The sequence below is a fragment of the Gregarina niphandrodes genome (genome assembly GCF_000223845.1).
Source record: "Gregarina niphandrodes unplaced genomic scaffold scaffold00033, whole genome shotgun sequence".
Classification (NCBI taxonomy): domain Eukaryota; phylum Apicomplexa; class Conoidasida; order Eugregarinorida; family Gregarinidae; genus Gregarina; species Gregarina niphandrodes.
In genome coordinates, this window is record NW_011645802.1 from 26,514 (window position 1) to 39,979 (window position 13,466).

General features: G+C 56.0%; 7 protein-coding genes across 7 annotated transcripts; 3 read left to right on the forward strand and 4 right to left on the reverse strand.

The window, feature by feature from the left end:
* Nucleotides 1-97: 97 nt before the first annotated feature.
* On the forward strand, nt 98-586 carry GNI_130480 (ubiquitin carboxyl-terminal hydrolase; the record flags this gene model as incomplete). Its single annotated transcript, XM_011133840.1, has 1 exon — nt 98-586. One exon carries the CDS (start codon nt 98-100, stop codon nt 584-586), a length of 489 nt encoding a protein of 162 aa, XP_011132142.1.
* Nucleotides 587-1,880: 1,294 nt separating this feature from the next.
* On the forward strand, nt 1,881-2,837 carry GNI_130490 (hypothetical protein; the record flags this gene model as incomplete). Its single annotated transcript, XM_011133841.1, has 1 exon — nt 1,881-2,837. One exon carries the CDS (start codon nt 1,881-1,883, stop codon nt 2,835-2,837), a length of 957 nt encoding a protein of 318 aa, XP_011132143.1.
* Nucleotides 2,838-3,064: 227 nt separating this feature from the next.
* GNI_130500 (peptidase S8 family domain protein) lies at nt 3,065-5,634 on the reverse strand (the record flags this gene model as incomplete). The annotated part of the gene is made up of 2 exons (XM_011133842.1): nt 3,065-4,687; nt 4,774-5,634. 2 exons carry the CDS (start codon nt 5,632-5,634, stop codon nt 3,065-3,067), a joined length of 2,484 nt encoding a protein of 827 aa, XP_011132144.1.
* Nucleotides 5,635-6,214: 580 nt separating this feature from the next.
* Nucleotides 6,215-7,184, reverse strand: GNI_130510 (hypothetical protein; the record flags this gene model as incomplete). Its single annotated transcript, XM_011133843.1, has 2 exons — nt 6,215-6,847; nt 7,116-7,184. 2 exons carry the CDS (start codon nt 7,182-7,184, stop codon nt 6,215-6,217), a joined length of 702 nt encoding a protein of 233 aa, XP_011132145.1.
* A 409-nt stretch (nt 7,185-7,593) lies between these two features.
* On the reverse strand, nt 7,594-8,831 carry GNI_130520 (hypothetical protein; the record flags this gene model as incomplete). Its single annotated transcript, XM_011133844.1, has 2 exons — nt 7,594-8,383; nt 8,419-8,831. The coding sequence occupies 2 exons, from the start codon at nt 8,829-8,831 to the stop codon at nt 7,594-7,596; spliced, it is 1,203 nt and encodes a 400-aa protein (XP_011132146.1).
* A 477-nt stretch (nt 8,832-9,308) lies between these two features.
* On the forward strand, nt 9,309-9,782 carry GNI_130530 (hypothetical protein; the record flags this gene model as incomplete). Its single annotated transcript, XM_011133845.1, has 1 exon — nt 9,309-9,782. One exon carries the CDS (start codon nt 9,309-9,311, stop codon nt 9,780-9,782), a length of 474 nt encoding a protein of 157 aa, XP_011132147.1.
* Nucleotides 9,783-10,057: 275 nt separating this feature from the next.
* GNI_130540 (2-oxoglutarate dehydrogenase E1 component) lies at nt 10,058-13,312 on the reverse strand (the record flags this gene model as incomplete). Its single annotated transcript, XM_011133846.1, has 1 exon — nt 10,058-13,312. One exon carries the CDS (start codon nt 13,310-13,312, stop codon nt 10,058-10,060), a length of 3,255 nt encoding a protein of 1,084 aa, XP_011132148.1.
* Between the last annotated feature and the right edge of the window lie 154 nt (nt 13,313-13,466).

Here is a 13,466-nt window from a genome sequence, read left to right on the forward strand (position 1 = left end):
CCCCGGAGATTCTTGTGCCTCCCGAACCTCTTCTGCCCCCAGTAGATTTTATCAGTCTTCACGGTCGACGTCCATGGTATCGCCGTATCTGGCGACAATGGACCAGAAGGTGACAACCTTGCGAGAGTGCTTTAAGGAGTTTCTGGCGGTGGAGAACTTGGAGGGGAACAACAAGTGGTACTGTCCTACGTGCAAGGACCATGTGCAGGCGACGAAGAAATTTGATCTGTACAGGTTGCCGAGGATTTTGGTGATTCACCTGAAGCGTTTCCAGCAGGCGGGGTACCGCATCCGCTCGAAGATCTCAGCGCAGGTGGACTTCCCATGGCGGCACGATGACCTATTGGACCTCACGGACCTGTGCCAGTCGCCGCTGGCCCGGTACCGATTGTTCGCCATATGCAATCACTTTGGTACACTCTCTGGCGGACACTACACCGCCCGCGCCAAGTCGTTGGTGGACGGGAAATACGTTTGGCACAAGTATGACGACTCGCACGTGACCCTGCTTGGTCGTGAAGACCAGCTTAACGAAGACGAGCTCGTCAACCCCTCGGCCTACGTCCTCTTCTACGAGCAAGCCTGACTCATCATACTCGGCAACCTATCCACCAAACGCAGCTGGCGCTCGTAAAAGAACGTGTAGACCACAGAGTGTTGGAACCACCCGGCCGCGTAGCACAGCTCGGCCGCCGTGACCGACTCCAGACGGACCGAGTTCTCCCCCGGCCTGTAACGCCCCACTTGTAAACCTGCATAGCAGTTGGGCATCAGAAACAACGCTTCTGATTCACCCGTGAGTAATCCGTTGCCGCCCGTGAGTGCGTCGCTGGGACGCCACATGATGTCCCAGACTCCTCCCTTTGTCTTCTGCTCGAGAAGGGCACGTCGCGGGTTCCGGAGGTCAAACAGTCGCAAATGGTCGTCATAGGACCCAGTCATGCAGAGGTGCTCACCCGCCGACGTCACGCAAGTCACCCCAGCCTGGTGCGCTTTGGCCAACGTCAGCTCACAAGCGCCGGTACGCTCGTCCCACCATTTCACACTCATGTCTTCCGAGCCGGTGGCTATCAGCCGGTCGCGCTCGAAATGGTTTACGCACAAAGCCTCGGCTTCGTGCGCCCGCGCACTCCATCTTTTACGAAAAGACAAATCGGACACCACCAAGTCTCCGCTCATCGACACGGCGCACACACTGTCGTGCCCCACAGTGAGGCCTGTGCCCTCGATCGCCGAGGACGCCGACGGGTCGGCCACCGTAAAAGAACTCGGCGTAGCACTTAGGTCACCACTCAGATCAACCAGCCACAAACGACTCTTCGTGTCGACGCCGTACACATGCTTTTTCGAGGCGTCAAGCTGAACCTCGTATATCCCGGCGTCGACGCACGTCCACTTCTTCCCTAGCTCCAGCTGCTCACCGTCCGTACGGAACAACTGAACGCCCCCAGAATGATCTCCAGCATCAAGATTATAATACGCCAAGCAACCTGCACAAACTAAGTTGTATAATGCCAGTATCCCACGAATGAATTGTGTGACTCATTATCCACCACTTCCAGAATTGTGAGACTCACATCCTCATACTTCGCGCATGCCCCATTGTGAGTCGCACGGACTCCCACCGACCCCCACCGGAAGAATGCGAGCCTCGCAATTTTGCACTGGCAGATGTGAGTCTCACATTTCTCCACTTGCCGAATGTGGGTTTCGGAATTCTGGGGTCACAGAACGTGAGTTTCACAATCCTCCGGTGGCGGCAACGTTAGTTTCACAATTCTTCAGCGCACAACACACCCCTCGGGAAGAAACGGTTGACACATACCTGTATTTGCATCCACGGACCGAAGAGAGCAGCATTGGTTTTTTAACTCTAACATATGATTCGCCGGGTATTGTTGGAATGGCCAACCGACGCAACGAATGCGCAGCCGCCGGAAGAGCTGTTAATAACATTTCCTAGCAGGCTTGTGAAGAAGACACGGGAAGTCGGCGATGAGTTGTACACATTGAAGGACCGATTGCCCCTGACATATAAACGACGAGGTGTGACGGATGAATCGGTGACGGTTTCAGGTGGTGGGAAAAAGCGCGGCATTACTCCCGCGTCGCCGTTGCCTCTGGCGGGTAAGTTGCGAGCAGAGCCAGTTTGTGCAGCGAATGCGATGGAAATCTTGCGCCCGGAGCGGAAGGAGCTACCTTTGGACGAGCAGTTGGAGGAGATGTTGTTGCGAGCGGCGGACGACGACCGGTTTGACGAGTCGATGTTGGCGCAGATGACGAGTCAGTTGAAAATCAAGGCGTGTCGAGAGGACACGTTGGTGGTGAGTGCTGCGCCGGACGACGTGCCTGCGTCAGACAGGTTACGGAACAAGCGCACCTTGGACGGTCGAGACCCGTTGGAGCGCAAGCAGTGTGTTTGGTGGGAGTACGATTTGACTACGGAAATTGCTGAAAGGATCGATAATGAATGGTTCAGGAAAATAAGGAAGTTGGCGGCGAGTGCTGCTGGCGGTCAACGAGTGGTCTTGGACGCTCCGGCAATCCCGTGGTGGCGGGCGTTGCCAGGCTTGATGTTGGTCGTGCCTTCGAAACGCGGCGTGCGGATTGCTGCACACGAAGGCATCGCGCCCGACCTAGGCGATGACGTGTACTACGACGAGTATAAGGACGCCTTTAACGAAGAGTACTCCGATGCTGACTCCATCGACTACGCCGAACGCGATGCCGAGGAGGACCTGCTCCCCGCCAGCAATGAAGACTCTGAGTACGACGGCGGCGGCTGGTTGGACTCCGACAATGAGGATCCGCACCCCGGTTTCGACATAGATCTTTGAGGGCGGGCTTTGCCCCGGTGTTGGTTGCCCTCTGCCCGGGTGTTGGTTGCCCTCTGCCCAGACTGCGCTGTCTGCTATGACTGCTAGGCCTTCACGGACTGTTCAGTTGACTGTCAGGCAGTGCAGTTGAGTGCCAGGCAGTTGACTTCCTTTTGCTTCGGTTCAGCGGACTTCTGCTCGCCGCGTGCTTGTGCGAAGCGCGTGTCTGTGTGTGTGTGCGTTCGTTGTCAGTGTGTGAGTGTGAGGAGGAGGAGCGGGAGAAGGGCGAGAACAAGTCGGGGTGCACCGTGGCTCGCGGCGAAGAGCATATCGGCGTTGGTGTCCGCGGCGAGTGCGCGGGATAGGGAGACGATGCGTCCTTCACGTGCTTTGCCCTGGAGTGCGTCTACAGGCGTGCCTGTGGCCATGAGGAGTTCTTTGACTTGCAGGTTGGTGAGGTGGGGTTGTGCGCTCCAGAGGACTGCGGCGACGCCTGCAGCGATGGGCGAGGCGAAGGAGGTGCCTTTGACGGAGGCGAGTTGGTCGGGTCCGTAGAGTGTGACGATGGAGTCGCCGGGGGCGAAGATGTCGACAGACTCAGCGCCATAATTGCTGAACCAGGCGACCTCGCCGGTCTTGGTCGAGCCGCCCACGGAGAGGATGGAGGGCACGTCGTAAGTCGCAGGTGTGAAAGGGCCCAGCAGCTGCCCGTCTTCGTTTTTGCACGCCCCCGTACCAGTGCTGTCCAGATTGCAGGCATTATTACCCGAGGAACAAACCGCCAGGTGGCCAAGGCGCGCCAGTGCCTCGTGCGCCGTCTTCTCCACCTGCGATGCACCAAAGCCGCCATATGAGTGGTTGCTGAGGCGTACGTTCTTGCGTCCGATGTAGTCCAGCGCACGCACGACACTTGTCATCGTGATACGTTCACGCTCACTGTCATAAATTTTCAGACACATGATCTCGCACTGCGGACACACTCCCGCTATCCCGATGTCGTTGTTCGCCTCTGCTGCTATCAACCCTGACGTCGAACTCCCGTGGATTCGTGTGGCAATCTCCAGCGTCGGATCGGGCTGATCGTTACCGAAGTCATACCCAACACAGTCACCGGTCACCGTCCCCGATGCAGAGTCCTCCTTCTCGCCCACAAACGTATCCTTGGTGCAGCCCCGGGTCTGCGTATTCCGCCAAAACTGACTCACGAGATCGGGGTTCCGGCTGCACCCCGAGTCCAAGACGGCTACCGTCATGCCGCGTGACGCGGTCAATAGATCGGGTAGCTCAAAGTATTCCGTCCCGCCACCATCGGTTAGCCGCCGGTTCGCGGTCCCGGTGGCGTTTTGGTATCCGGCGCCGCGATAGATGACTTGTTCGTCGTCGCCGGAGGCGTCCAGTGGCTCCTTTCCGCCCTGCTGTAGGTCGCGGATGAGGCTGGACCAGCCGTCAACGACCTGGCTGCCGAAGTCCTCTTCCTGCGCGCGTCCTTTCAGGTACCACTGCGCGTCGAAATGCGGGTCATTGGGCGGCACAAAAACGTACTGCGTCGGGCTGGTCTTCTCCCCCACCGCCTGCAGGTCTTTCCCCGGCAACTCCACGGCGTACGTCTTGCCCTCACTCTCAAGTCCACGCGCCGGCCGTCGCTTCAAACTTGCCAAATTCAACACACCCAACGGCTGCTTGATGCGGTCCGGCTCCGCCTCGAATTCCAGACACGGCAGATACGCCGTCAGCGGCTTCAACGCTTCCTTCAGAACCGAGTTCTTCACCAAGTGCATCTCCAAAAAATCCAACGTCTCGAACTCCGTCACTCGCGAAGCCGAAATGTTACTCGTGTCGGATAAACCAACTCGATCTGTGGCAGCCAAAAACTAAATGAACACATCCATCGCCGCCCCACCCGATATTCTCCCCCCCCCCCGCCCCACCCGATATTCCCCCTCGAGTGTGTGCTTACATCGTTGAAAGACTTTTGGTCTCCTTGTTGTTCAAGGTCAAGTAGCTGCTCCGCCTTGTCGAGGCCCACAAGTTGGGAAACGGCGAGGAGGTGGAGCGAGGCAAGGATCTCCTCTTCCCGGTCCGTCGGGTCCATTTCCGCCAACTTGCGGCGCAGGCTGGACCGTTCCATGCGGGATTCGGGACTCAGTTTCCGACGCGCGGCGTCCATGGCGAGTATATGCGCGTCTGCGCTGCCGCCGCCGCTGCTGCTGTGGAAGATGCCAAGGTTGTCGCGCGTGTCCAGCAGCCGTTTCTCCAACAGCTGAGCAAATCCGTCCGAGTCCAGCGCCGCCGGACTCGCACTTTTCACGTTCGTGAAACCGTATCTCCCCACCGCCGGATCCACCTTGAGTAGAGCCTGCTGGTAGTGCTCCGAGAGGTTCAGGTCACTCACACAGCTCCGGTCAAACTTTATGAACATCGTGTCGTAAACTTCCTCAGACTGCTTCAGATCGATCGGGAGCTCCTCGATCTCTGTCACGGGATCTGTAGCACCCGCCCTTGGAGCTGTAGCACCCGCCCTTTGAGCTGTAGCACCCGCCCTTGGAGCTGTAGCACCGGTCTCTGGAGCTGTAGCACCGGTCTCTGGAGCTGTAGCACCGGTCTCTGGAGCTGTAGCACCGGTCTCCGGAGCTGTAGCACCGTCCACCTGCCTTGTGGGGGCAACTGAGGGGTCGGCGCCTGCCGAGTAAGAGGCGAGGCGGTCTCGGGTCGTGTCCTCCCCGGATCCAAACGCCGCGGTCGACTCGTCCTGCAGCGCCCGCCCCTCGGCCTGTAAAGCCGCTGTCACATACGAGGGTAACCACCACGATACGCGCATGCGTCAAAAGAGGGCCGAATAATCTATGACTCTCGAAAGAAACTCGGATGCCGACAATGCAGAACGTGGTCCAGAAAGTGGACTAGAAGGATGCCAGATCGATACGTCTTAGGATACTCTCCCAAACGCTAGCCACACAGACAGTACAGGTCAACGGCAAAGTGAGCAGTACTGAGCAAGCGGGCTGGGAGTGGAAAGAGTCAGATATGATACGTGAAAAATAACTTACTTCAGCCCCCACCCCCCCCCAGCGCGCAAACATGTTCCCTCCTTTTGGACCCTGCTTATAGGCTTCCTGTGTGGATGCTAGTGTGTCTGTCCTCAGCTATAGCTTCTTGCCAGAACAGGTTTTGTGGGCCGTTACGTGTCGGACTAGGTTCCCTGGGCAGCTTTCGGTGAGAGCAAGTCGGTTCTCTCTGGACGCTCCCCTCTGCAGTGGGTTCCCTCCGGTCCCGTCCAGTTCCCTCCAGTCCCATCCAATTCCCTCCGGTCCCGTCCAGTTCCCTCCGGTCCCGTCCAGTTCCCTCCGGCCCCGTCCAGTTCCCTCCCGGTCGGCTGGGTCCTTCGATCCCTTCGGGTCCTACTGGGCGAGGGTGGAAGGGTCGTCATCTTCGTCAGCGCTATTGTGGTCGCCGGTGACGACTTCGTCTAAGTTGCCGGAGGTGTCTATGGCGGGTGCGTCGGGGTCAATTGCATTCAAGACTGTTTTCATGGCGCCGACGACCAGTGTGCCGCCGGCAGTGCCGCCTGCGATGAGGGTCACTATATTTTCCACAGTGAGTGTCTTCTTGCAGGTGCAGCCGTTTATATCTGTGTACTGGTATTCGTACTCCGTGTACTCCGTCCAGTCCTCTTCCGCCTCTGCGCCGGAAGCTTCTTTCTGGTCCGAAGCTTCGGCCGCCGGAGCCGTCCAGCTGAAGCTCTGCCAGCCCGCGGCATTCTTCCCCACCTCAGGTGCGGGCGTGGTGTAAGGGTAGAGTTCCGGCAGCACGGCGCCGCCCCTCGTGGGAAGATCTTTGAAAACCTCGCAGAAGGCCGGCTCGATCGGCTCGCCGCCCATCGGGATCAGAAAGTCGTAGACTTGCGGCGGCGCCCAACGGCTATTCCAACCGGGACACTCAGGGTCGTAGACGCAACTCGTTTTCTGGACACCGTCGCCTGTCCGCAGAGGTGTGAAGTATGGCGCAGTCTCTATCGTCAACGGCACCGCCGACTGCAACCAGCGGACATGATGACCAGGTTCCCGCTTGTAACGTCAGGGCCGTTGACTGGCATGTAACGCCACGGCCGTGACTCGCAGGTAACGTCAGGGCCATGTGTCGATTATTCCATATAACCATTTGACACACACAGGCACACACCACGTGCATTCGGGCAGGCACGTGCATTCGGGCAGGCACGTGCATTCGGGCAGGCACGTGCATTCGGGCAGGCACATAGGCGACTGAGTTGGGGGGGGGGAGGAGGAGCGTTGGACTTACTAGAGCCGCCATTGGCACACCGTACACCGTGCTGTACGTAGCCAGATCTCCATTGTTGTCAACCAACATACTAAAAGAACAAAGTAAAAATCAGTAAGGCAAACCTTTGGTCTTGCCTTACTGATTTTGTTCAGATAAGAAAGATGAAAAAAATCCCGTCAAAAAAGTCCGTCCACATCACAGCAGGTACCTGTAAGCACCGTAAGCCGCAGCCCCGGCAGCCATCACTCCCCCAACAACTGACACAGAAATTACGGCAGCTTTCTTCCCTCCGTTACCAGACTGCACCTGACCCCGTGTCGACTGCCACGGAGCCGTGGCACGAGTGCTCATCGTCTTACGAGTCGTCGTAGCCGGAGGCGTCGTCGTACTCGTAGAGGTCGACGTTGCCGTAACGGTACTCGGAGAGGTACTAGTGGAGGTCGATGTCAAGACACTCGTGGAGGTCGACGTTGCCGTAACGGTACTCGGTGAGGTACTAGTGGAGGTCGATGTCAAGACACTCGTGGAGGTCGACGTGGCGGCACTCGAGGAGGTCGATGTTGTCAAAGTAGTAGTGGTTGAAGTGGCAGTCGTGGTGGAAGTCGGTATTGTCGTGGTGCTGGTGGTAGTGGTAGCCGGTGTAGTCGAGGTAGTAGCGGTGTTCGGTGTAGTCGTGGAGCTGGCGGTGGTGGTAGTCGTAGTGCTGGTGGTAGTGGTACTGACTGGAGTCGTAGTGGTAGTGGTTGCGGTAGTCGGTGTTGTCGTGGAGCTGGTAGTGGTCGTCGGTAAGGTGGTGGTGGTAGTGGTAGTGGTGGTGGGGGAAGTCGCAGAGGTAGTAGTGGTGGTAATAGGTGCACTGCTGGTTGTAGTAGTGCTGGTGGTCGCGGTAGTGGGGGGAGTCGTAGAGGTAGTGGTGGTGGTAGTAGGTGCACTGCTGGTTGTAGTGCTGGTGGTAGCGGTAGTGGGGGGAGTCGTAGAGGTGGTTGTAGCGGTAGTGGGTGTAGTCACGGACGTGGTAGTGGTGGTAGTGGGTGTAGTCGTGGACGTGGTAGTGGTGGTAGTGGGTGTAGTCGTGGACGTGGTAGTGGTGGTAGTGGTAGTGGGTGTAGTGGTAGTCGTAGAGGTGGTAGTTGAAGGCGGGTCGTAGCAGGTGCAGTCTTCTTCCTCGAAGATTTGGTCGTACGTGAGGGCATCGTTCATGGTACCGATATCGGTGTCCTCGTACCACTTCCCGTAGCCCCAGAGAATCGTGTCGCGAACGAGCGCACTGGGGTCGGTTTTGAACTCTGATGTGTAGGTGTAGAGATCTGCAGCCAGGCACTCGACTGCGAGCATGGTCTCAACTTGTAGGAGGTCGATATCGAAGTGGAAGAAACGCCCTTGTCTCTGAGGATTGGTGTCGAAGAATATGGACCAAGTTATATGGCCAGCGAGAGCGGTCTTGGGATCCTCACCGTCTAGACAGTTGTCTTGTAAAAACGGTCCATTTCCGTTTTCGCGAATGGGTGCGCCTATGTCCCAAACGATACGGTCCCGGTGGATGGATTCCAACTCGACATAGGGCGCATATAAAGCGCGCAAGTAGGCAAAGTGCATTCCCATTCTGCGCCGAAATTCCCAAGGAGTAGGTCCCGGCCACGGGATCGGCATCGACCCGTCCGCGTTCGTAGTCTTGAACACGTAGTCTTCCAGACAACCCATGTCGCGCGACCAAATGTGCTTTTCATCTGGCATAGCGTGAGACAAGGGGGCGTGAGGGCAGGTTCCCATCAAGAATCCATCTGCCAACATGGCAGGTAGTCCCATAATAGTAAATAGAGTAGTAAACATAGTTGGTTGTATTCCCAATAAGATAAATAGCTGTACAAACAAAAGTAAAGTGCTGTATAAAGTGGTACTCAAATGCTTTAGTAGGTACCCTTGTAGATATTCCCTGATTATGATGCTAATGAACACCCGGTAGCTGCAGTCTCTCTGTGTCCTTCAACTGCCCGCTCTCTGATCTGACTGATGCTCTGTTTTGCGCCGGGTTTCCTTGCCGAGTTTATTAGCTTGGTTTGGTCTTCTTGAATTAGAACGAGCTAGGTTGCGCGCCGAAGGTAATTTGTTATAAATAAAAACGAGCGCTCTATCTGAGGTGATACTTGCCGTCGCCGCCTCTGCCAGCAAACCTCCTTGGTAGTCAAGTTGTGAGCGGGTTGGAAAAATTGCATGAAGGTATTAGTGGCCTTAATGTTAACCACCCACGTCAAGACCCTGCCACCACCCAACGGCATCCCACCAACCATTGTATGCGGCGCATACCATTTGTTCTCCAACTACTGCACGAATTCTGAATCATATGACAAGGCTGAATTCATTGATAAGATGAATGCATGCCCATTTGAATACCGAGCCGTATATACCACCGAAGGCGAGAGTACCACTCTCACCTTTCCTGTCATCGATGGAAAGGAATTCAAGCTGTCTAATATATGGGATATCGACTACGTAATACTACCCGCCGACCCCACCCCCGACAATACTAACTACTTCAACATGATCTTTTCATTCCGTCCTGGCAGAGGTACGGGACTGCCTATTCTTCTGCGAGGGTCAGGCCAACGCACATACGCTAACCAACCCATATACGAAAACAGCTGTTTCTACTTCGAGTATTTAGGTAACGCAGGTGTCAGGCCCTGAAATTCCGAGCGCCCACGTGTGTGCACACACGGGTGCTAATATTTTTGTACCATTCATTGACCATCGGGAACTGGACCAAAGGAGGGGGGGGGGGGAGGAACTGAACCAAAGAGGGGAACTGAACCAAAGAGGGCAATCTGACTGGCCGATTGGAATTGACTCCTCGAATTTCACAAGAGCAGGTGGATATTAAAAATGATAAAAAAAAGATTCCGCCACTAGGTGGCCCATTGACTGGCTGTCGGTCACTAGCATTGAGCATTACTGAAGGTTGATCACAGTGCAACATGGCTGTTGTGGTTCTTATCCAGGTTCATTGAGTGTTCCAGTATTTGCTGCAATTCTTTCTTATGAATATTTGTGTCGCCAGTGGCGGGAGCGGCTGACACGTTTCTGCCTGCGAAGGTTATGGTGCAAATCTGATGACCAAGGTGTTTCAGTAAAGTCTCTACGCGGGGCTTCGCATATGACCAGGCACCCATGTTCATTGGTTCCTCCTGGCACCAGACAATTGATCTTAAGTACGGTAGACTGGTTATATCCTCGGCGATTTGGTCGAATGGGAAGGGTGAAAGTTGTTCCACGCGGCCTATCATTACTTCATCTGTCATTCCACTATCCTGCCGGGCCTTTACTAAGTCATAATAAACTTGCCCCGAGCACAAAATTAATCTCTTAACGTTCTCACGCTTACGTGATTGAGCGTCCTTTCCACTGGGATTAACTCCGATTTCGGACGTGTATTTCATCTGTGGAGTGATGAAGGCTGGATCAAATATGTATCTCGAAAATCTAGTGTTTTCCGCCATATCCATCAGATTGCTCGATGACTCCTTGAGACGGAGCAACCTCTTCGGTGAGAACACTACAAGGGGTTTCCTAAACCCTCGATGTATCTGTCTTCTAAGCACGTGAAAATAATTTGCAGGAGTGGTCACATTGCACACCTGAATATTGTGCCTTTGCACAACACTACGACGATTAATGTCCCATACCTCTTGATGAATGGTGTCTTCCGGATCGTCACACATCTGGAGAAAACGTTCAATACGACCACTCGAATGCTCACTTCCCTGACCATCGTAGCCATGCGGTAATAGCAGAGTTAACCCGCTCGGATGGTTCCACTTCACCTCACCCGACACCAGGAACTGGTCTATGATAACCTGCGCTCCATTGGCAAAGTCCCCAAACTGAGCTTCCCATATTGGCAAAATGAACGGACTCTCCAGAGAGTAACCGTACTCAAATCCCAGACACGCGAACTCAGACAGCAAAGAATTCCCTACCGCAACTGTTCCGGTCTCACCAGCTTTACTCTGGCCCTTCGGTAAGTTGCCTTTCAAGTACTGTGCGTAAGCATCCAGGGGGAAGTAATCGAGCCTTGGGTCCACCTGATCCTTAACCACCGCGTGACGGTGACTGAACGTGCCTCTTTCGCAGTCCTGACCCATGAGCCTGATGTGGACTCCGTCTTTTATTAGGGTGGCGAAGGCCAACGCCTCGGCAAGACCAAAGTCAATGCCCTTACCCGACTTGATACACTGAAGCCTCTGGTCATACACACGTTTGATGGTTGAATGCGGCTGCAGTCCCTTGCCACTGGGGAGGGTAGAAATGCACGTGCCGATGTCAACCAGTTCGTTCAGGCTGACACCAGTGATTCGGGGCCGGCTAAATTCGTCGGGGAGGCATTGCGTCCTCCACTCGGGGTTGAAGGGCCTGAGATGGGGCGTGGGTTTATATGTCTTTGCCTTCTCAAAGGACTCGATGAACTCCTGCAGGATCTTCTGCTGCAGTTGGTTGGCTTCTTCTTGTGTAATCACTTTGTCGGTGTGGATCAATTGGCGTAAGTAAAGGTCCATCAGGTTCTCGTGCTTGCCGATGGCGTCATACAGCAGCGGCTGTGTAAACTTGGGCATGTCCAACTCATTGTGGCCGCTGCGGCGGTAACCGATCACGTCCACGAACACGTCCGAGTGGAACTTCTGCCTGTACATCAACGCGATCTCCATTACGCGCGAGATCGCCTCCGGGTCGTCGCCGTTCACATGGAAAACGGGCGCCTCGATGCACTTCGCCACATCCGTACAATAGTTTCCGCTCGCACCGTCCCCCGGGTCAGTGGTGAACCCGATCTGGTTGTTGATCACCACGTGCACTGTCCCACCTACGCTGTACTTTGCCAAGTTCGACATCTGACACGTCTCGTACACGACGCCCTGACCCGAAATGCTAGCATCGCCATGCACTATCACAGGCAACACACGACGGAACGAATCCTCGCGGCTCCCACCGCCCCCCACACTCACAGCACCCGCCGCCTCGCCCTTACCACTAACGCCCTTCACACTCGCAGTGGCGCCGGCCACACTCATCTCGTGGGCGACGCGCGCCTCCGTGACCGAGCCAGTCGTGGCGGGTGAGTGACGCGTGCCCTTGCCGTACGCAATGAGATCCTGGCGAGCACGTGCCGTGCCCAGACAGACCGGGTCCACAGCCTCGAGGTGGCTAGGGTTGGGGAGCAACGTGTAGAGAATGTCCTTCTGCACGTCGGGATCGGTAACGATAATCTCCGCACCCATGTGGTACTTGACGTCGCCGCTGTTGCCCCAAGCCGCGCCTCCAAACCCGGTGTGTCCCATGAACTCACTGAACACCTGTGACTTGGGCTTGCGCATAATGTTCATCAACGTGTTCAGCCGTCCGCGGTGCGCCATAGACACCACCACCGACTCCACGCCGTGCAAAACGCCGCACTTGAGCAGCTGCTCCAGCCCCACGACGAACCCCTCGCAGCCGTCCAGTCCGAAACGTTTGATTGTCCCAAACTTGGCTGCAGCGAACTGCTCGAAAATCACGGCGCGCATCACGCGGTCCAAAATCAACAACTTCTGCGCACGTGTGTAGCAGTAGCGTCGCGGCAACTCGAGCTGTGACCGTAGCCAGTTTATCTTCTCTCGGTTATGGATGTGCAGGTACTCTACGCCTATGTGTCCGCAGTAGATCTCCTTGAGGCGCTTGTACAACTCACCAATCGACCACGTCTCGTCTCCTTCCTCCTGCTCTTGACGCCGGCTGGTCGGCAGCTCGGCCACATGGACGCCCTGCCACTCACTCCTCGTGTCAGACTTCAGCTCGCCCAACAGACCCGCCGTCTGGGGCACCGAGACCGACACCTTCTGATCCCAGTCGGTCTCTCTGTTAAAGCCGAAACTCTCGAACGTGTTCTCGCACTGCTTCCGGTTCCGATCTCGCATCACCGACGTGTGCGGGTACCCTCGATCACACACACTCAACGGGTCGGTTTCCGCGTGGTAATGTCCCAACTTCTCAAAATACCGCAACATCGCCACCACCTTCGTCACCAAGTCCGCAGCCACACCGTCGTCGTGATCCACCAACGCCGCCAACGGTTTGAAACCACTCGCCCCTTCGGGCTTCGCATTGTACACAGGTTTAGACCCGCGCTCCACATTAGACCCGGCCTCGCCGCCGGCGGACACTTCCGCGCTACCATCCACCCTCATGCTCTTCTGCTCCCGCAAACCATCCTTCGCCAACGAACTAGTTAAACTTCTACCAGCTATCAAACACCGATCACCCAACCATCGTCCGATTGAAGTGAACCCCAATTGGTCTGCCCCAATTGGGCTGTTAAGGGAGGGGAGGGGAGGGGAGGGG